The 22,366-nt window shown below is 45.2% G+C and overlaps 1 protein-coding gene across 1 annotated transcript; it reads right to left on the bottom strand.

Annotated features, from left to right (window-relative positions):
- Nucleotides 1-19,366: 19,366 nt before the first annotated feature.
- On the bottom strand, nucleotides 19,367-22,071 carry LOC103114345 (galectin-7-like). The gene is made up of 4 exons (XM_007524017.3): nucleotides 21,955-22,071; nucleotides 21,147-21,244; nucleotides 20,161-20,362; nucleotides 19,367-19,557 (listed from the first exon to the last, which is right to left on the bottom strand). Exons 1-4 carry the CDS (start codon nucleotides 21,967-21,969, stop codon nucleotides 19,444-19,446), a joined length of 429 nt encoding a protein of 142 aa, XP_007524079.1. The 5' UTR covers nucleotides 21,970-22,071; the 3' UTR covers nucleotides 19,367-19,443.
- Nucleotides 22,072-22,366: the final 295 nt, after the last annotated feature.

The raw sequence follows: 22,366 nt of genomic DNA, 5'->3' as shown, positions 1-22,366 counted from the left end.
TTTCATCTCAGGTAGTTCACTTTCTAACAAAGTCCCATAACCTAGATATACACCAGAGAGCTTATGTGCACACGTATCCATAAACTACTGCAAACTATATACCTGAAAGCAGAAGTACACTAGAGTTTGCAGTGAGTACCTCCCTAACACTTCCTCTCCACTATTCCAAGCTTGGGATCCATGATTGCTCAACAAATTGTTTGGCTTCATATGTTGACTCTCTTTTCAATCACCAGGTTCCAGATGCCACCAGGATGCTGGCCAGGCTTCCCTGGATTGAAGACCCCACCAATGTGTCCTGGAGCTCAGCTTCCCCAGAGACACACCTTAGTAGGGAAAGAGAGAGGCAGACTGGGAGTATGGACCAACCAGTCAATGCCCATGTTCAGTGGGGAAGCAATTACAGAAGCCAGACCTTCTACCTTCTGCAACCCTCAACGACCCTGGGTCCATGCTCCCAGAGGGCTAGAGAATGGGAAAGCTATCATGGGAGGGGGTGGGTTATGGAGATTGGGTGGTGGGAATTGTGTGGAGTTGTACCCCTCCTACCTTATGTTTTTATTCATTAATCCTTTCTTAAATAAAAAAGAAAAAAAAAGAAAAAAAAACAAATAAAAAAAAAAAAAGAAACAGGCCTGTCAACACCCGTGCTCAGTGGAGAAGCAATTACAGAAGCCAGAACTCCTACTTTCTGCTCCCCAAAATAACCTTGATCCATATTCCCAGTGGGGGGCTTGATAGGGTGAAGATAAGAGGGCTCTGACTCCAGCTCCATCAGCACCCAGAGAGAGAGAAGGAAAAGGAGAGGGACATATGGAGGTTGTCATGAGTGGCTTGGAGGGGAAGAGAGGATTAAATCAGAAAAAAAAATAAAAGAGGCGGGGGTCGGGCGGTGGCGCAGTGGGTTAAGCGCATGTGGTGCAAAGCGCAGGGACCGGCGTTAAGGATCCCGGTTCGAGCCCCCGGCTCCCCACCTGCAGGTGACTCACTTCACAGGCGGTGAAGCAGGACTGCAGGTGTCTATCTTTCTCTCCCCTTCTCTGTCTTCCCCTCCTCTCTCCATTTCTCTCTGTCCTATCCAACAACGAATTGCGTCAACAAGGGCAATAATAATAACCACAACGAAGCTACAACAAGGGCAACAAAAGGGGGAAAAAATGGCCTCCAGGAGCGGTGGATTCATGGTGCAGGCACTGAGCCCAGCAATAACCCTGGAGGAGGAAAAGAAGAAAAAAAAAATAAAAGAGGCAACTATGTATAGATGTGGACAGATAGTTGTAGAGATGATGGTTGGCTCATATCTACAACCTTAGGGAACTGTGGTGGACTGTAGTTGGGAGAATGAAGATTCAGAACTCTGGTGGTAAGAATGGTGTGTAGTCAACCCCCTGTTGACGTGTAATTCTGTAATGTAAAAATAAATTAAAGTGTAGAGACAAATTTCCCAGCTCAGGTTCACTCAGAATGATACTAGCTTACAGGCAGAGGAGTAACAGAGCTAACCTGACAGTCTGGTGTCTGGACTTCTGTTCTATCGTGGATCTTTGTTATGGGGGAGCCTTCCTCCACTAAAACCAGGCAGGCATTGAGGCTGGAAATGGAGTTCATGCCCTATGTGTAGGAGGTCCTGAGTTCAACCCCTGGCACCAAAGACCAAACCAAAGCAACAAAAATAATAAAGCATAAAGCATTTTTTTAAACTCTAGTTGAAGTCCTCCCTCCCAGGACATATGAACTTATTTATTTATTTAGTTATTAATTACCAGAGAACTATGCAGTTCTGGCTTATAATGATGCCAGGGACTGAATCTTGGACCTCAAAGCCATTCTGCATAACCACTATGGCTATCTGCCCAGCTCTATGAATGAGAACTTGTGTGGAACTAGAGTCTGCACAGATCGATCAAGTGACGGCGAGGTCATTAGGGTGAGCCTTTATCCAATATGACTAGTACTCTTGTATGAAAAGGAAAATTTGATTAATTAAAATTAAAAAACCTTCTAGACTATAAGATCAATTAACCTGGCAGGGCAGAGAGCTCACCTGGTGGAGCATGTACCTTCCCAAATACAAGGTCCTGGGTTCTGTCCTTGGCCCCATGTGGGAGCAGCACAGATGGCTTCCTGGGTGAAGGAGAGGTGCTGTGGTTTCGCTCCTACTTTCTTCTGATGCCTCCTCTTTCTTAATTAAAAAGAAAAGATAGGGCCCAGGAACTAGTCAGCAGTATTGCACATATTTAAGATCCCAAGTTCAGATCCTGGTACAAAAAAGAAAAGAAAAGTGGACTCCTGGCTTTTCTCACAGAAGGGGAAAGAGACTGGGTATATGAGGTCAACTATCTGGTGAAGGACAACACTGATCTTTTACTGAAGGACTGAAAGTATTCTATCCACATTTGGATGTCACAGCACACGTGGAGCTTAATATACTGCACTGTTACTTCAGTGAAAATAAATAGTAGCTCACCTGGTCGAGCACACACTTTATCATGCACAAGGACCAGGGTTCAAGCCCCTCGGCCACCACACAGGGAAGCTTCACCAGTGGTACAGAAGTGCTGTGTCATCTTCTGTCTCTCATCCCTCACCCTCTAGCTTATAAAAGGTCCATTAGGAGTGGTGAAGCTGCACAGGTGTGAAGCCCCAGCGAAATCCCTCTATTTGGACACAGAGACTGGGAGAACTCCAGTGCAGAAGATCAATCTGGAATGATGAGTCCACAAGCCCAACAATGCCTGGGGCTCCCAGAACCTGGCAAAGGGCCAGGAGATAGCTCGCTCACCCAGTAGAACACACACCTTTGCATTGTGCCAGGGCCCAGGTTTAAGCCCTGACACCACCTGGGAGCACCATGGATGGTCAGAATCTCGATTAGCCAGGAAAGCAACCTTCCCAAGAGGTGTTGAAATGAGTGTGAACTTGCTGACATCTTGACTTTGAACTTCTGTCATTCTTCACTGGGGGTGCAGGAGTGTTGTGTGTGTGTGTGGGGGGGCTTTCTGCCTCCAAGTTCTAGTAGACTTTTTGTTTGTTTTTGGTTCCAGGGTTATTTCTGGGGCTCAGTGCTTGCACCATGAATCCATTGCTCCTGGTGGCCATTTTTTCCATTGTATTGGATAAAACAGAGAGAAATTGAGAAGGAGGGGGAGACAGAGAAGGAGAGAGAAGGATAAACACCTGCAGACCTGCTTCGCCACTTGGAAAGTGTCTTCCCCTGTATGTGGGGTGCTGGGGGCTTGAGCCCGGATCCTTATGCTGGTTCTTGTGCTTAGTTCTACGTGTGCATAACCACTAGTGTCACCACCCGCCCCCCAATAGACTTTTTGTACCCTTTAATGGGGGGGGGAAGAAGGTAGTGTAACCTGTGAAGTGCACAACTTACCATGCATAAGAACTCAGGTTCAAGAACCCCAGTCCCACCTGCGGGGAGGGGAGGGTTTCACAAGTGGTGAAGCAGTGCTGCAGGCGTCTCTCTTTCTCTCTCTCTTTCCCTCTCTAGCTCTATTTCTCTGTCTCCATCATAAAACAAGAAAAAAATTGATAAATAAAAATATATATAAAACCTTTTAAAATAATATTTTAAAGGATATTTTTAAAAATAAACTCAAGGAGGTGGGTGGTGAACCTGGCTGACTACACAGGTTACAATGCACAAGGACCCTCGCTTAAGCCCCTGGTCCCTACCTATAGGAAGAAAGCCTCACGAGTGGTGAAGCAGTGTTGTAAGTGTCTTTCTGTCTCTCTCTATGTTCCCCTTCCTCTCACTTTCTGGCTGTCTCTATCCAATAAATAAAGATAATAAGAAACAAATAAAATAGTGTTTGTGTTCATGATCTGGCAAGATAGCTCACCTGGACAGTGCACTTGTTTTGTCATGGGCACAAAACTGGTTCAAGCCCAGCACCCACTGCACTAAAGGAAGATTTGGTGTCATGTCTTTCTCTCTGTATTTTTCTCTCTGTCTTTGTCTTTCTATCTGAAGAATCAGCCTAGAGAAGTGAAACCTCAGTGGTGACCAAATAAACAAGCAAGGAGTATTTAGAAACCCTAAAAAGTTATTGCTAAAGCCAAATTATTTGGCAATTGGGTTAACTTTGAAAAACCCATTGTTAGGATTTGCTGTATCACACAAGACCTCACCATAATTTATGTCCTTTTATGCTATTTATATATAGCTCTATCTTATAAGGTAACACCACCAGTTGCTTCTGTTCTCCCTGGTCTCAGCTTTTTGGAGACACTATTTCAAAGAACAAGTCATTCTTAGAAATGTATTAACAATTTGGGTCCACTGTTAAAATTCCACCTGATTATCAATTTGAAGGCTTAAGTGCTTAGATGGAATGAACATATACTCAGCCTATGGTCTATGCATCAAAAAGTTTGAGAAATTCAATCCATTTTTCCCCTCTCATATTAAATAGGTATCTATTGTTCTTAAACCCTAAGACAGCTGTAGCCTTCCACTCTCTCTATAAAGCCCATACACATCTCCCAGTCCTGAAACCTCAAGGCTGAGGCTCAGTTTCCTGCATCCTTCTCTCAATTCATACCAACTGTCACTCCATCTGCTGATCCCAACCTGATCAGTGCTGCCAGTCCCACCTCAGCATGCTTCACTTCAGACTGTGTCTGGAGATGTCGTCAGACATGGAATGTCAAGTCTTTAGCTTCATTACTCTGATGAGACCTTTCCGAGCTCACAGGAGTCCTTAACTCCATTGTGAGTGGCACATTTCTTAACAAAGCTCAAAACCTAGAAATAGACCAGGGCCCATGAGATAGGCCATATGTACATGTATCCATAAGTTAGGGGGAAAATATATACCTGGAAGCACAAGTGCCCAAGAGTCTGCTGTGAGTCAACAGATGAATCATCCAAGTAGAAAGGCCTAAAAAGACACCATCAAGTACCTAATGAAACAGTTTCTACTTAGACCTAGACACCCTCCTCACCTACTTCCTATTACACTTCCCCCAGTCACTTCAAAGCTCACTGTGTCAGACAAAGTCAGGACTACAAAAGCTGAATAAGGGCTAGAGACTGGCATACTTTAATGGTGACTCTTTAGTCACTACCAGGCCACCCCATCACCGGGGGCTCTTGTCAGGGAGTCCTGGGATTCCCACAGACATGATGGGCCTAGACCTCTTACAGATCCTCCTAGCCATGGTCACTGGTCATCTCCATCAGGAACAGCATAATGGACCCCTCTGTGGGCTCCATAGGCCCTTGCTCTCCATGTGGATCACTAATGGTAGAGAATGTTCCATTCTCCAAAGGGAGGTTGGACAACATACTCTACCTACTATCTGAGGAAGATGTGTCCTGAAATTAGTGCAGCCTGGAATGTTCCTAGTCATGAGCACAGAATGTGAGCTCAGACCTACAGGGATGCAGAGGTTACACAGGCTCCTGTGTGGAATATGGGCCCCAGATCAAACCGGTGGGGCTTACAGTTAACAATATTTATATACTTTCCCCGTATTTGGGAGCTCTTCTCTTCCCTGATGCAGATTTCTAGTCCTTTGCCCAAGTATGACAGCATCTCTCCAGACAATAACCTGGGTCCACCTGAATGTTTGCTGTTGGGCTCAGGCAAAAAGTCATGGGCCTCTTGGAATATACCTAAAAGAGACCCCCTAGCTTTTTCCAAAATGGAGAGCCCAAATATCTGCAATATTCTTGCCTTTAGGTTCATGATTAGCCAACACTTTGTTCTGCTTTATATCTTAACTCTTTTTCAGCCACCAGGTTCCAGATGCTACCATGATGCCAACCTGACTTCCCTGGGCAGACGACCCACCATGTGTCCTGGAGCCCCACCTCCCCAGACCCCTACCCCACTATGGAAGAGAGAGACAGGCTGGGAGTATGCATCGACCTGCACCATGTCCAGTGGGGAAGCAATTACAGAAGCCATACCTCCCACCTTCTGCACCCCACAATGATCCTGGCTTCATAATCCCAGAGGGAGATGGGTTACGGAGTTCTGGTGCTGGGAACTGTGTGGAATTGTACCCCTCTTATCCTATGGTTTTTGTCAACATCTCCTTTTTATAAATAAAAGCATAATAAAAAAGAATAGGAAAGCTATCAGGGGAGGGGATGGATATGGAGCTCTGGGGGTGGGCACTGTGTGGAAATGCACCCCTCTTATCCTATAGTCTTGTCAATATTTCCATTTTATAAATAAAAACATCCTAAAAAGTAGGCCAGCAGGTGGCTCACCTGGCCTGTGTAAAGACCTGGGTTTGAGCCTTGGGCACCCACACAGGATGCCTGCAGTGGGGACGCTTCACTAGCAGCTCTCTTCTCTCTCTCCCTTTCTTTCTTGCCCCCAGGGTTATTTTTTTAATAATAATTTAAAAAATATTTATTATTTATTCCCTTTTGTTGCCCTTGTTGTTTTATTGTTGTAGTTATGACTGATGTCATTGTTGCTGGATAGGACAGAGAGAAATGGAGAGAGGAGGGGAAGACAGAGAGGGGGAGAGAAAGATAGACACCTGCAGACCTGCTTCACCGCCTGTGAAGCGACTCCCCTGCAGTTGGGGAGCCGGGGGCTTAAACCGGGATCCTTAAGCTGGTCCTGGTGCTTCGCGCCACCTGAGCTTAACCCGCTGCTCTACCGCCCGATTCCCTTCTGTCTCCCTGTATATCTCCCTGTCTCCCACTGACTTGAAGAAAGGGAAGACAATGACCACCCGAAGAAATGGAATCTTGCAGGCACTGAACCTCAGCGATAACCCTAGTGGCAATAACTAAGTTAATTTAATTAAGCAAATAAACAGTTCATGACAAATTTTTTTTTAAAAATTAAGTTTGTGAGATCTGTGAAATAGGTCATATGGGCAGTGCACCGCTTTGGCATACATCCAGGTTGGAGTCTGGCCCCCACCACACTGAAGGAAGGTTTTTCCATTTGATTGGATAGGACAGAGAGAAATTGAGAGAGGAGGGAAGACAGAAAGGGGGAGAGAAAGACAGACTCCTAAAGACCTGCTTCACTGCCTGAGAAGTGAACTGTTTTTTTCCCCGCCGAGACTGAGAAAACTGTGGTATATATACACAATGGAATACTATGCAGCTATCAAGAACAATGAACCCACCTTTTCTGACCCATCTTGGACAGAGCTAGAAGGAATTATGTTAAGTGAACTAAGTCAGAAAGATAAAGATGAGTATGGGATGATCCCACTCATCAACCGAAGTTGAGGAAGAAGATCTGAAAGGGAAACTAAAAGCAGGACCTGACCAAATTGTAAGTAGGGCACCAAAGTAAAAACCCTGTGGTGAGGGGTAGACATGCAGCTTCCTGGGCCAGTGGGGGGTGGGAGTGGGTGGGAGGGATGGGTCACAGTCTTTTGGTGGTGGGAATGGTGTTTATGTACACTATTAAAGTGTAGTCATATAAACCAGTATTTAATTAATATGAGAGGGGAAAAATTGATCATATGTCTAGAACTTGGTGTTTATGTACACTCCTAGTAAAATGTAGTCATATAAATCACGTTAATTAATATGAGAGGGGGAAAATTAATTGTATGTCTCGAAGTTTTTCAAAACACAAACTGAATCTTTTCAATATATAGGCTGTGTAATTGATATGCAGACTCTCTCAAAAGCCTAGACCAAGTAGATCAGAAGCAACAAATAGCACAGCTATATACAAGATACTGGGTACTGTACAGCAAACCCTAACCAAAGGACTTTTCAAAGTTAACCCAATTACCAAATAATGTGATGATAACATTAACTATCGATTGTCTTTTTCAACCCTAAGACAGCAGGAACCTCACATCTCCACTATAGAGCCTCTACTTCCCCCAGTCTTGGAACTTTAGGATAGGGCCCACTTTCCCGTATGCGTCTCCCAATCTATATCAAATAATATTGCATCTGCCAATCACAACCTAATCAACACAACGATTGCCACCTCAACATGCTTCACTTCAGACTGTGTCCAGAGACTTCACGTGTGGAGTGACAACCCTTCAGCTTCATTACTTGGGTGAGGCCTTTCCTTTTATAGTACACTCTAATTCCATCTCAGGTGGTTCAATTTCTAACAAAGTCCCAAAACCTAGATATACACCAGTTTCTGTGAGAGAGAGCATATGTTCACACTTATCCGTAAACTACTGCAAACTATATACCTGAAAGCAGAAGTACACAAGAGTCTGCAGTGAGTACCCCCCTAACACTTCCTCTCCACTATTCCAAGCTTTGGGTCCATGATTGCTCAACAATTTGTTTGGCTTCGTATGTTAACTCTCTTTTCAGCCACTAGGTTCCAGATGTCATCATGATGCCGGCCAGGCTTCCCTGGATTGAAGACCCCACCAATGTGTCCTGGAGCTCCGCTTCCCCAGAGACCCACCCTACTAGGGAAAGAGAGAGGCAGACTGGGAGTATGGACCGACCAGTCAACGCCCATGTTCAGCGGGGAAGCAATTACAGAAGCCAGACCTTCCACCTTCTACAACCCACAATGACCCTGGGTCCATACTCCCAGAGGGATAGAGAATTGGAAAGCTATCAGGGGGGGATGGGATATGGAGATTGGGTGGTGGGAATTGTGTGGAGTTGTACCCCTCCTACCCTATGGTTTTGTTAATTTATCCTTTCTTAAATAAAAAACAAAAAGAAAAAAAAAGAAATGAGAGAGTGAAAGCGGCACCAGCACCGAAGTCGAACCTGGGTTGCCATGGCGGAGCAGCGCACTACCCAAGGGAGGAGCTCTTTCCCTGGCCCAAGTGTGGGAATTCTCCTAAGCGAGGGAAGAACCGACAGCTGCTCAACCCCCCACACACCCCCAGGCGAGCAGCACCCCATCACCTGCAGGTGGCAGCTCTCCCATCCTGCTCTGTGCAGCGCAATGGCGGCGCCTCAGAAGAGAGGGCATGCGGGCCCCAGCCTCTGCGGATGCGCGGCGCTTTCTGCCACCCTCTCCGCGCGGGCTGAGAGCAGCCGTGGTCACGTGGGCAAGGCGGGGCAGGGGGCTGGTGCTTGGTGGGTCAGTTTCCTGGCCCTCTTTTGTACATGCCAACAGCCCCGCCTCAATTCCTTTTATTGATAATATTAATTTTTCTGGATTTGAGTTCTCACGCATGAGTGACTTCACCTCCCCAGACCCCTATTTTGTCAGGTAGAGAGACAGAGAAGGGAGTAGACCGCACAACCCCGAGGCTTCCTGTGCAGCCCTAGCAGCTTTTGTGGGGGACCAGGGCTCTAGCCTGGATAAGCACCTGGCAAGACAGGTGCCCTTGCTCAGTGAGGTATTTCTCTGGACCAGCCCCACCCCTATCTACTCCCTAGTTCTTTATTAATGAGAGAGAGAGATAGAGAGCGAAAGCTATAGAGAGACCAGAGCACTGCTCAGCTCTGGTTTATGGTGGTGCTGGGAATTGAACCTGGGACTCAAGAGACTCAGGCATAAAAGTCTTTTGCATAACCATGATGCTGTCTCCCCAGCGTCCACTGCCCAGTCCTTGATGTTGAATGAGACCTCAGTGCTCAGTGCCACCGGAAACCAAACTGACACACAAGCTTTTGCGTAAAAGGGAATTGTATTGCCATTGGAACCCACAATCCGAGGCTGGAGTTTATTAACTCAAACCCACTTCTCCCAAAGCATTTTAACTTTTATTAAATTAAGCTTTATGTATGGGGCTTGGCAGTGGTACACTACACATTACCAAGCATGAGTGCCTGGAATTCAAGCTCTGCGTCACCACCTGGAGGGTAGTGGGAATAGGAAGAAATTTTGCATGTTGGGAGTAGTATATCCATCATGTAGGCACCAAGCCACAGCAAAAATCCTAGTTTTGGGGGGCCCTACTTCTGTCTCATATGAAATAAGTAACCTAAGTTTTTAAAGGTGGACTTATCAGGGAGAGAGAGACGACCAGAACCTCTATCACTTTCCCTCTCTTAGACTACAGAAGCAATGCAAAAAATAGGAGGTGGTCAATAGTAATTTTTTTATTAAACTGATTATTGCCATGGAACAGTGACCCTTTGATCACTACTTATATTTATGAGTCCTGAATGTGTATATTGTATTTTTTCATAGATTTTGAAAATGTATACATTGGGGTATTTTTCTTGTTGCTTGACCTGTGTTTGGTGAATGTATTTTTCCAGGACTTATGAAAATGATTATATTCTATATTTTTTCACAACCTCTGAAATTGTGAATGTTGAGATTCTTTTTTCCACAGACTCTGATAGTGTGTAGGTTGTGACTCCCTTCCACAGCATCTGAAAATGTGTTAGTTGAGGCTATTTGATAAGGTCTATGAAAATATGTATATTTTTCCACAGGTTTTGCATATATGTATATTGTGTCTGTTTCACAGCCTCTTAAAATTATGCATTAAGGTGATTTATATGAAAATGTGGAAACTGTGTTATGTTTCTCACAGTATCTGAAAATGTGTGTGAGATTATGTTTTCAGAATGGCTGAAAACGTGTATGTTAAGGTTTATTTTTATTTTTATTTATAAAAAGGAATCACTGGGGGTCAGGCAGTTGTGCAAGGAGTTAAGAGTTAAGTGTACGTGGCACAAAGCAAGGACCTGTGTAAGGATCCGGGTTAGTGCCCTGGCTCCCCACCAGCAGGGGAGTTGCTTCACAGGTGGTGAAGCAGGTCTGCAGATGTCTCTCTTTCTCTCCGCCTCTTTTTCTCCCCCTCCTCTCTCCATTTCTCTCTGTCCTATCCAACAACAATGACATGATCAACAACGACAATAATAAAAATAAGAAGGGCAACAAAGGGAAAATAAAAATGGAAACAGTGACAAAAATCATAGGAGTATAGAGGTACAATCCACACAATTCCCACCACCAGAACTCTGTATTCCCGCCCCTACCCTGATATCTTTCCTTAGTCTTTATCACTCTGGGAGTATGGGCCCAGGGTCGTTATGGGTTGCAGACATGGGAGGTCTGGCTTCTGTAATTGCTCCCCCACTGAACATGTTAAGGTTTTATTCAGACTTTGAAAATGTATCTTAATGTTATCTTTATGAGCTTCTGAAAATGTGTATATTTTTTCACAGGCTCTGGAAATATGTATACTGTGTATATTTCTTTTTTTATATTTCTTTATTTATCCCCTTTTGTTGCCCTTGTTGTTTTATTGTTGTAATTATTATTGTTGTTGTTATTGATGTCTTTGTTGTTGGATAGGACAGAGAGAAATGAATTGAGAAGGGGAAAACAGAGGGGGCAGAGAAATATAGACACCTGCAGACCTGCTTCACCGCCTGTGAAGCGACTCCCCTACAGGTGGGGAGCCTGGGGCTCGAACTGGGATCCTTATGCTGATCCTTGCACTTTGTGCCACACGTTCTTAACTCGCTGCACTACAGCCTGACTCCATGTATATTTCTTCAGAGCCTTGAAAAATATAGTTTTTGGTATATTTTTTCACAGCTCATGAAAATGTGAGCCCACTGGGGCTGGGTGGTGGTGCACCTGGTTGAGTGCACACATTGCAGTGAGCAAGCATATGACTGTGAGCCCCCTGTCCCCACCTGCAGGGGAGAAACTTCAAGAGTGTGAAGCAGTGCTGCAGGTGCCACATTGTCTCTCTGGCTTCTATCTCCTTCTTCAGTCTCAGGAATCACGCTCTGAAACCACATAAAATCAAGAATCAGCCTCTGGAACTACCAACTATGGGGAATCAGACCCCTAGGGGTTCTGCTAGAAGGCCGGAAGTTCTCAAAACATCAAGTCTCAAGTGCATACCTTTAGAGCCAGTGTACCCTTGTGCTCTGACCCCACTCCAGGTTCCAGTCCACACACCTCCACACACTCCAGGCACCCATTTCTGGTTTCTTCACACTGGTCCCCAACACCCTCTGACAGAGGACAGAGATTTCAGGCTACACTGGACACAAGACTCACAGAATTAAGAGACACTGATGGGCTTTCATGGAAATTATCCTTAGTGCTGACAGACAGTTTCTCAGACTCACAGATTGGAAGAAGTGACATAAAGAAATGTCCAATGCCACCTCCTCCTGTTGTGGCAGGCAGGCTCTGGTAACAATCTTCACTGCCACTGGAAATAGTTCTTGTAGGAGGAACTTCCCTGCTGTCTCAAAACCAGTTGTCACTGCCCTTACCAGATGTTTCCCCTACTCCCTGGTCACACTGTCACTCTGTGTCTGTGAGCTAATCATAGTGTAACTTGCCTTATCTAACACAAATGTGCAACTGGTAACTTAGAGGAAGTTCCAGTTACACAAAGCAGAAGGCCCCTTTGCCTCTGTGTATCCCACATAGCCCTGTTTTTTAAAAATATTTTATTTATTTAAATTAGAGATACAGAAAGAGTGAGAGAGACCAGAGCATTGCTCAGGCTCTGGCTTTTGGTGGTGCTGGGGATTGAACCTGGGACCTTAGTGCCTCAGGCATAAAAGTCTTTTGCATAACCATTACACTGTCTCCCTAGCCCCATATATCCCTTTAAATGCAAGTAGGGCTGAAAGCCCAGAACTATACTACCACACCTATGGACATCTAATCTTTGATAAGGGGGCCCAAAGTATTAAATGGCAGAAGGAGGCTCTCTTCAATAAATGGTGCTGGGAAAACTGGGTTGTTTCATGCAGAAGAATGAAATTGAACCACCATATCTCACCAGAAACAAAAATCAACTCCAAATGGATCAAGGACCTGGATGTGAGACCGGAAACTATCAAATACCTAGAGGAAAACATTGGTGGAACACTGTCCCACCTAAAGCTCAAGGGCATCTTTGATGAAACAAACCCAATTGCACGGATGACTAAAGCAGAAACAAACCAATGGGACTACATCAGATTGAATAGCTTCTGCACAGCCAAAGGCACTATCAGACAAACAAAGAGACCCCTCACAGAACGGGAGAAGATCTTCACATTGCCATACATCAGACAAGAGACTAATCACCAAAATATACAAAGAGCTCAGCAAACTTAGCACCAAAAAAGCAAATGACCCTATCCAAAAATGGACAGAGGATATGAACCAGACATTCACTTCACAGGAGATCCAAAAGGCTAACAAACATATGAAAAACTGCTCCAGGTCGCTGATTGTCAGAGAAATGCAAATAAAGACAACATTGAGATACTACCTCACCCCTGTGAGAATGGCATACATCAAAAAGGACAGCAGCAACAAATGTTGGAGAGGCGGTGGGGACAGAGGAACCCTTCTGCACTGCTGGTGGGAATGTAAATTGGTCCAGCCTCTCTGGAGAGCAGTCTGGAGAACTCTCACAAGGTTAGACATAGACCTTCCATATGACCCAGTAATTCCTCTCCTGGGGATATACCCCAAGGATTCCATAATGCCCAATCAAAAAGATATGTGTACACCTATGTTCATAGCAGCACAATTCATAATAGCTAAAACCTGGAAGCAACCCAGGTGCCCAACAACAGATGAGTGGCTGAGAAAGCTGTGGTACATATACACAATGGAATACTATGCAGCTATTAAGAACAATGAACCCACCTTCTCTGACCCATCTTGGACAGAGCTAGAAGGAATTATGTTAAGTCAGCTAAGTCAGAAAGATAGAGATGAGTATGGGATGATCCCACTTATCAACACAAGTTGAGAAAGAAGAACAGAAAGGGAAACTAAAAGCAGGATCTGATTAAATCGAGAGTAGGGCACCAAAGTAAAAACCCTGTGGTGAGGGGCAGGGTGGATATTCGGCTTCTGGGGTGGGGGAGTGAGCTCGGGGTGGGTCGATGGGATGGGATACAGTCTTTTGGTGGTGGGAATGGTGTTTATGTACACTCCTATTAAAGTGTAGTCATATAAACCACTATTTAATTAATATGAGAGGGGAAAAATTGATCATATGTCTAGAACTTTTAAAAACACAGACTGAGTTTTTTTTAACACATAGGCTGAGTCTTTGATATGTTGACTCTCTCAAAAGCCTAGACCAGGGAGAACAGAAGCAACCGGTGGCATAGCTTTATACAAGATGCTGGGTATTATACAACAGACACTAACAAAGGGACTTTTCAAAGTTAACCCAATTACCTGATAATGTGATCATAACAATAACTCTCCATTGTCTTTTTGAACCCTAAGACAGCAGGAACCTCACATTTTCACTATATAGCCTATATTTCCCCCAGTCCTGGAAGCTTAGCACACCACGGTGTGGCCCACCTTCCTGCATGCTTCTCTCAAATCAAATGAAATAATATTGTATCCTCGGATACAATACCTAATCAACGCAATGTTTGCCACCCCAGCATGCTTCACTTCAGACTGTGTCCAGAGACTTCAGGTGTGGAATCATAACCCTTCATTTCATCACTTGGGTGAGACCTTTCCTTTTTAGTATTCTCTAATTCCATTCCAAGTGGTCACCTCCCCAATAAAGTCCCTAAATGTAGATATAATCCAGCACCCCCCTGAGATAGAGCATATGTTCACACGTGTCCATAAACCAGGAAATAATATATACCTGAAAGCAGAAGTACACAAGAGTCTGCAGGGAGTAACCCCCCACCCCCCAACACTTCATCTGCGCTATTCCAGACTTTGGTCCATGATTGTTCAACAATTTGTTTGGCTTTGTATGTTAACTCTCTTTTCAGCCACCAGGTTCAGGATGCCAGCATGATGCCGACCAGACTTCCCTGGACTGACGACGCTACCAATGTGTCCTGGAGCTCTGCTTCCCCAGAGACCCACCCTACTAGGGAAAGAGAGAGGCAGACTGGGAGTATGGATCAACCAGTCAACGCCCATGTTTAGCAGGGAAGCAATTACAGAAGTCAGACCTTCTACCTTCTGCAACCCACAACGACCCTGGGTCCATACTCCCAGAGGGATAGAGAATGGGAAAGATATCAGGGGAGGGGATGGGATATGGAGATCAGGTGGTGGGAATTGTGTGGAGCTGTAGCCCTCTAAACCTATGGTTTTGATAATGTCTCCTTTCTAAAATAAATAAATAAATAAAGGTCATCAGAAATGGCTTTGTTTTGCAAACACTGACCCATAGCAATAATCCTGGTGGAAAACAATTATTAACAAGGAGACAAAGAGAACCAGAGTATCATTCTAGTACCTGTGTGATGATAATGGAATTCAGTGCCTCATTTTTTTTTTTTGCAAATAAAAGAGGCTGAAGTCTGTTTTTACATAAATAAAAAACTGGTGCGAAAGTTAAAGAAGTCCTATAGCAATTCACTAGATTTTTTTCCCCATCTTGATCACATATAAAGACCTTCCCCCACTTTACTGGGGGTGGGGTTTAATGGACTATAATACAGTTGTTCACACATTGCTACAACCTCTCATCTCCCTATGACAAGTGTCTGCAAGACACTCTCTCCCCCAACTGAGGTCCTTTCCAAGCATCATGTACTGGGACCACACATCCCTCCATCCCATTCCTTCCTTACCTTCCCCAGAGTCCTTTGCTGTGATGCAATGTGTCATTCCCAGCCCAAATTGTACCTTAAATTCCCTCTGTTTTCATTTTCTTTTTATTTATTTATTATTTTTTATTTTTTTGCCTCTAGGGTTACTGGTGGGGCTCAGTGCCTGCACCATGAATCCATTCACTGCTCCTGGAGGCCATTCCCCCTCTTTTGTTGCCCTTATTGTTGTAGCCTTGTTGTGATTAGTATTGTTGTTTTTGATGTTTCTCGTTGTTGGATAGGACAGAAAGAAACTGAGAGAGGATGGGAAGACAGAGAGGGAGAGAGAAAGACACCTGTAGACCAGCCCCAACGTTTGTGAAGCGACTCCCCTCCATGTGGGGAGCCGCGGCTCAAACTGGGGTCCTTATGCAGGTCCTTGCCTCTGTGCCACGTGTGCATAACCTGCTGCATGCTACCACCCGATCCCCTTCAGCTTCTTTTTAAATAGAGACAGAGAAGGAGAAAGGGAGAGAGGAAGACAGGAACAGAGGAAAGGAAAAAGAGAGGGAGAGAGAGATAGATAAAAGACACCATTGCACTGACACTGCAATGTGTTGAGAATGGGGCTTAAACTGGGGTCATGGGTCGTACATGTGGCAAAGCAGAGCACTATCCAAAATACCTATTTCACCAACCCAAGGCTTCTTTATTGAATCCTCTTTCCCACAAATCTTTGATACATTTCTCCTGTAACACATCTTGTCCCTTAGCTTCCCTTCATTTCCATCCCTTTCAGTTTGAAAGCACTTACAAAATAATCCTTAAAACCTCAGTTCTGAAACAGCAATTACAGAAACGGTGTTACACCAGGAATCTGTAGATAAGAATATCTGCACATTCACACAAGTTACAAAACAAAACCTCCCAATAGCACCGTCCTGTCAACACAGACCACTTTACCCCCAGATCCAATGCCCAGCTTCAAAGACACTCACATTTAGTAACCAATATTTAAGTAAAGTGATGCAAATGAACAGTGAATTTTATTAGCCTAGGGGAACAAAGTTAGCTAAGTGAGTAAATTCCTAGAGAGCAAGCATAGGTGAAACAGTATGTGTCACATACTCTCTAACAAAACTTATCGAACAGGGTCTAGGGCACTGGGTACATGTACACATGTATCCATAAGTTAGGGGCAAGCATATAACCCACGGTAATAGTGCTTAGTAGTCTGCTGTGATTAGACTTAGACCTACTAAGCTTGGTAATCTATTTGAACGGCCTAAGGAAGGTCCCATACATTTTTTAATCAAATATTTATCACTTAGGCCTAGACACCCTCCTCTCCTACCCTCTACTTCACTCCCCTTAATTACTTTATCTACTCAACTAACTACACAAAAGAAAGTAAGATACATCACCTAATCTCTTCTGACAGCATCAGCATTATTTCACTCCTTGATAATCTTTAGAAGAAACACTGCCTACTATTGGCTAAGAGATATATTTGATGTATATAGTCATATATATTTCAATTAAAAATAATTATTGTCTCTATGACACCGTTTATTAGAACCATCAAATAATAAGTGCAGTAAAACTTGAGGTTAACTTGGACCCCACTAAAATCCTGGGTGTTGTTCCTCCCATACTTAAGGCTGGACCCCATATACCTAATACTGGTTTGGATACAAGGAATGACACTCAGTGCTTTAATAGCTCTGAGAAAGTCCAAGCTCCTTATATAAAGAAGGGGCTACAAAAACTGGAAATGGCGAGAGGCTGGCTGACTTCATGATGGCCTGCCCACCCGCAGTGGGATGCTTCATGAGTGGTAAAGTAGGTCTGCAGGTGTCTATCTTTCTCTCTCCATCTTCCCCCCTCAATTTCTCTCTGTACTGTCAAATATAAATAAAATAGAAAAGAAGAAAAAAAATGTCCACTAAAAGCCGTGGATTTGTAGTGCTGGCATGTAAAAATATGCTTGGTTAATTACCAAACTCAGCAACAACAACAATAAAAAATGTACCTACCCAAAAATAGGGAAAGGATATGAACAGAATATTCAGCAAAGAAGAGATCTGACGAGCTGGGTGGTAGCACCCCTGGTTAAGTGCACTGGTTGTAGTGCACAAAAACCCAGGTTTAAGCAACCAGTACCCACATGTAGGGGGAAATTTTACTAGTGGTGAAGCAGGGTTGCAGGTGTCTTGCTGTCTCTCTCCTTCCCTTCCCTTCCTTAACCTCTTGATTTCTCTTTGTGTCTATCCAATTAATAAATATCCTAGGGGGTCGGGCGGTGGCACAGTGGGTTAAGCGCATGTGGCGCAAAGCGCAAGGACAGGCATGAGGATCCCGGTTCAAGCGACTGGCTCCCCACCTGCAGGGGAGTCACTTCACAGGCGGTGAAGCAGGTCTGCAGGTGTCTATCTTTCTCTCCTCCTCTCTGTCTTCCCCTCCTCTCTCCATTTCTCTCTGTCCTACCCAACAATGAACAACATCAACAATGGCAATAATAATAACCATAACGAGGCTACAACAACAAGGGCAACAAAAAAAGGGAAAAATGGCCTTCAGAAGCGGTGGATTCATGGTGCAGGCACCGAGCCCAGCAATAACCCTGGAGGTGAAAAAAAGATACTCTCCCCCAAATCCAAAAAGCCAACAGACATATGAAAAAATGCTCTGAGTAATTGATTATCAGTGATATGCAAATAAAAAAACAATGTGGTGCCACTTTTCCTCTGAGAGAAGGTCATACATCGGGAATGAGAGCAACAACAAATGCTAGAGAGGTTGTGGGGACAAAGGAACCGTCCTTGTACTGCTAGAGGGAATGTAAATTGGTCCAACCCCTGTGCAGACCAGTCTGGAGAACCCTCAGCAGTCTAGAAGTGAACCTACCCTATCATCTGGCAATTTCTCTCCTGGGGATATGTCCCAAGGAACCAAATGCACCCATCCCAAAAGATCTGTGTATATGCATGTTTATAGCAGCACAACTTGTAATAGCTAAGTCCTGGAATCAACCTAGGTATCTCACAACAGTTGAATGGCTGAGAAAGTTGTGTTATGTATACACAATGGAATACTACTCAATTATTAAAAATGGTGATTCACTTTCTTCACCTCATCTTGGATGGCTCTTGAAGGAATGCTAAGACAGAAAGAGAAGGATGAATAATGGGATGATCTTACCTGGGATCTTGGAGCCTCAAGCATAGGAGTCTGTCAGTATGTCTCCCGGGCAAACGCTAGAAGAAGAAGAAGTATGTCTCCCCTACCTGCACTGCTTGTTTCTAACATCACAGAAACAGGGAAGAGGAAGAAGTCTGATCCCATATAGACAGGGATCCAGTCTACTTAGAGGACAACAGTGCAGCCACGTGGTCAGAACAGAGACCCTGGGAGATTAGAATCCTCCAGTAGAGAGGCATTGAGCTTGTATTTCAGGAGTCACTGTAGCATCCGGAGCTGAGTACTGACTAAACAGAGGGACCCAGCAAAACTGCTGTGCCCCATTCACGTCGCAGGTGAGACTTGTCAGGACACTGCTGGGCCAAGGGGACAGGGGACAGAGGAGGCTAAGGGCAGGTGCTCAGGGAGGCAGGAGAGGTTTCAGATAACCTCTATGTAGGGTGGGGTCCCCAAGCATGTATTTCCCTAGTTTTCAGGCTCTTTAGATGAGCATGGAATCCCCAGAACCTGGCTTGAGATCCCCTCCCAATCTCTAGCTCAAGCCTTCCCCCACCAGCAACTGGATACTTTGCAAAGTGCTGCTTCAGAACAAGCTAGTCCAATTTCGACCTTGTCACAGCCTTTCCAAAGTCTCCCAGCCAGGAGGTGCCTCAGTGCTCAGGCCTGAACCCCCCATGATGAATAATCACTGAGTGACCCTTGGTCTGTATCTTCATCTCTCTGATTAACATTCCTCACCCACATGAGGGAGACACAGACACAGATAAGTGTGTTGTTAACTAAGACTTTATTATCATCCAAGGCCAGACTCCATCTCACTCTCATCCTGCTCTCATCTCTCAGGCTCAGAAGATGTTCACTGACTCCAGCATCACATTCCCGCTCACGCCCAACCTCGACACTTCAGACAGAGGGATCCGGTAGCGGAAGTGGTGATACTTCTGGTCCCCTATAACAACCTACAGGATGGGACAGCAATGCTTAGGCTTCTGAAGTCATTCCTGACTCAGACCTCCACCAAGTGACCAGGTCAAGTTCACCACCTCACTGGCACCCAGGTTCCCCAGGATAAATGGGGTGTATTCTATTCTAACCTCACCCCTGAGGGTCAGGTGAGCTGAGTGTCACTTCTGTGCATGTTAGTTACTGTGGATTCTATGCTGTGACCATGATGGTGGAGAACTTGGCCCAGTCCTGATGCAGACTTCCATGGGCAATGGCCTGGAGCTGAGGGTCTGCAGTGACCACTCTCAACAGGGATTTTTTTCAGGGCTCAGTCCCCAACTCCTCCTTGTCCATGATGCAGAGGCTCACCCTCAGGCACAAAGAAGGTCTGAAATGGTGAGTTATGGTTCCAAGTTCTTGTCAGGACACCTGACCTTTGGGGACACAACCGCACTCCTGGTCCACAACATGGTCACACTGGCCCACCTAACACTAGTGTGGCTGCACCACCAGAGAGAGACTGAGGCACTTTGCCTAGCCTCTGGACCCCACCTCCTCATGGACCTCCTAGACTTCCCCAGCTGAGTTTGGACTTTAGCCCTGGGGCAGACACGCACCTTGAAGCCTTGTTGGTCAGCGATGATCATTATCTCAAAGGCCTGCCCATGTCTAAAGGGGAAACCTTGCCCAAACTCCTCTGTACCCCAAGAGCCATTCTTCCGAATGTTGAAGACCACCTTGTTCTGATCAAAACGGGGGTTGAAATGCAGGGCAATGTCAGGATCCTGCCCCATGCTACACATCAAGTCTACAATGAACCTGTGGGTTGGGGGAGAAAGGGAAAGAGGGAGAGTGGGAGGAGATCAGAGAGATGTGAGGGAGATATCACATGCGCGCGCGCGCACACACACACACACACACACACACACACACACACACACACACACACACACACACACACACCGAGGCCTAGCACCATGGGACAGGCTGGCCAGTCAGCAGAGCACAGCCCTGTGCACACATTAGAGGTCACTGCAGACTGCTACCTTGCTCCACAGACCTGTAGACTCAGAAGCACAGCTGGCATATACTGCACAGCTGATAAAACACTGAAAGGGAATGGAGAACTACATTTGCCAGAAACCTCTGCTTGAAGAACTAACTTCAAGCAAGATAGAGGTGACAAAGTGGCCCATAGGATGGGAGCAAGTTGTTGGATGGAAGAGGAACCTGGAGATTCTCTCACTCCAGGTACCCTCCCTCTCCTATATGCTGGTCATAAAATCTCTAGAGTATGCCTTGAAGTGATGATAGTGTCTATGAAACTGTCTTTCACATCAGAATACAAAACCCCAGATTTTATCCCTGGTACTTCCATACACCAGAAATGAGCAGTATTCTAGGGAAGAAAAGAAAGAAAAACACAAAGTAAAATAAAACAGAAGCTCCAAGCTAACTGTGAGGAAGGGAGTAGTTGCACTTAGGAAGGGTTACTTTCCTGCTCCCAGAGGTCTCTGATATCCAGCAAGAAAAGCCCTTATCATCATGATTGACACCTCCATTGTCTCTACAATAATATCAATGGTGTGAGCTGGAGACTCACCTGTCAGAAAACTGCGGAACAGTCCCACGAATTTTCACCACACCACCAAGATCAATGCCATTGGGCAGTGGAATCACGTAGGGCACATGCACTGAGGACTAGGGGAGGGTGTAACAGGGAGACAGGAGACAGACGGTCAGTCAACCTCCAGGGAATAACAGACCAAGATGGAGATGAGCAGAAAGCAGAGAGAAGACAGGACCTATGAACAGAGAGACAGAGAGAGAGCCACACAGGGAAAGAACTGGAGATGGAAAGAAAGAGTCCACTGAAAAAGTTTTGGAGAATCAGGAGGAGGGAGCAGGTGTGGCACACCTGGCTAAGCACACACAACACTATGCTCAAAGGCATGGACTCCAACCTCCCTGCTCCTCACCTGCACAGGGGACACTTCACAAGTGGTGAGAAGGTTATTCGGTTTCTATCTTTCTCTCTCCCTCAATATCGCCCCTTCCCTCTCAATTTCTCTCTGTCTTACAAAAAATATTTTTTTTAAGGAAAAACTGGTTATGAAAGGCAGTGGATTCATATGGCCCACATTGAGCCACAGTAACAGGAGGCAAAACAAACAAACAAACAAAGAAACAGAAAACAAACAGTTTTATTTAGGAGAGAGAGACCAGGAGAAAGCACCAGAGGAAGGGGCAACACCGGGTTGGTGACATCAATCCGGAAGCACAGCCCAGACCCTCAGAGACACCATCCCACCCACTTTCCCCTGTGAAATGGAGACCCCAGAAGGCCCAGCCCTCCCTGTCTCTGCTGCCTTGGTCCAGAACACCTCCTCCTGCATCCCCAGAGCACTTACAGAGGTCTGAGCCATGGTGCCAGGGAAGCCAGGCAGTGGTGCTAGGGGTCGGGCTGTGGGACTTTAAGTAGCAGAAGGATGTGGCAAGTGCTACTGACTCAGCTCCATCCACTTACACACATTGGGCCACACCCTAGGGTGGCATGGTAGTGACCAAAGAGTCATCATTAAAGTCTGCCAGTCTCTTGCCCTTATTCAGCTTTTGTAGTCCTCACTTTGTCTGACAAGGTTAGCTTTGGAGTGATTGAGGGAAGTGTAATAGAAAGTAGGTGAGGAGTATATCTGGTCTAAGTAGGAACTATTTCATTAGGTACTTTATGGTGTAATTTTAGGTCTTTCTACTTACTTGCTACATTTATTGACTCACTGCAAACTACTGTGCACTTTTGCTTTAAGGTCTGTGTTTTCCCCC

Source organism: Erinaceus europaeus, chromosome 2 (assembly GCF_950295315.1).
Source record: "Erinaceus europaeus chromosome 2, mEriEur2.1, whole genome shotgun sequence".
Classification (NCBI taxonomy): Eukaryota; Metazoa; Chordata; class Mammalia; order Eulipotyphla; family Erinaceidae; genus Erinaceus; species Erinaceus europaeus.
Note: the sequence above shows the minus strand (reverse complement) of the source record. Positions and strands in the feature narration are given on the sequence as shown.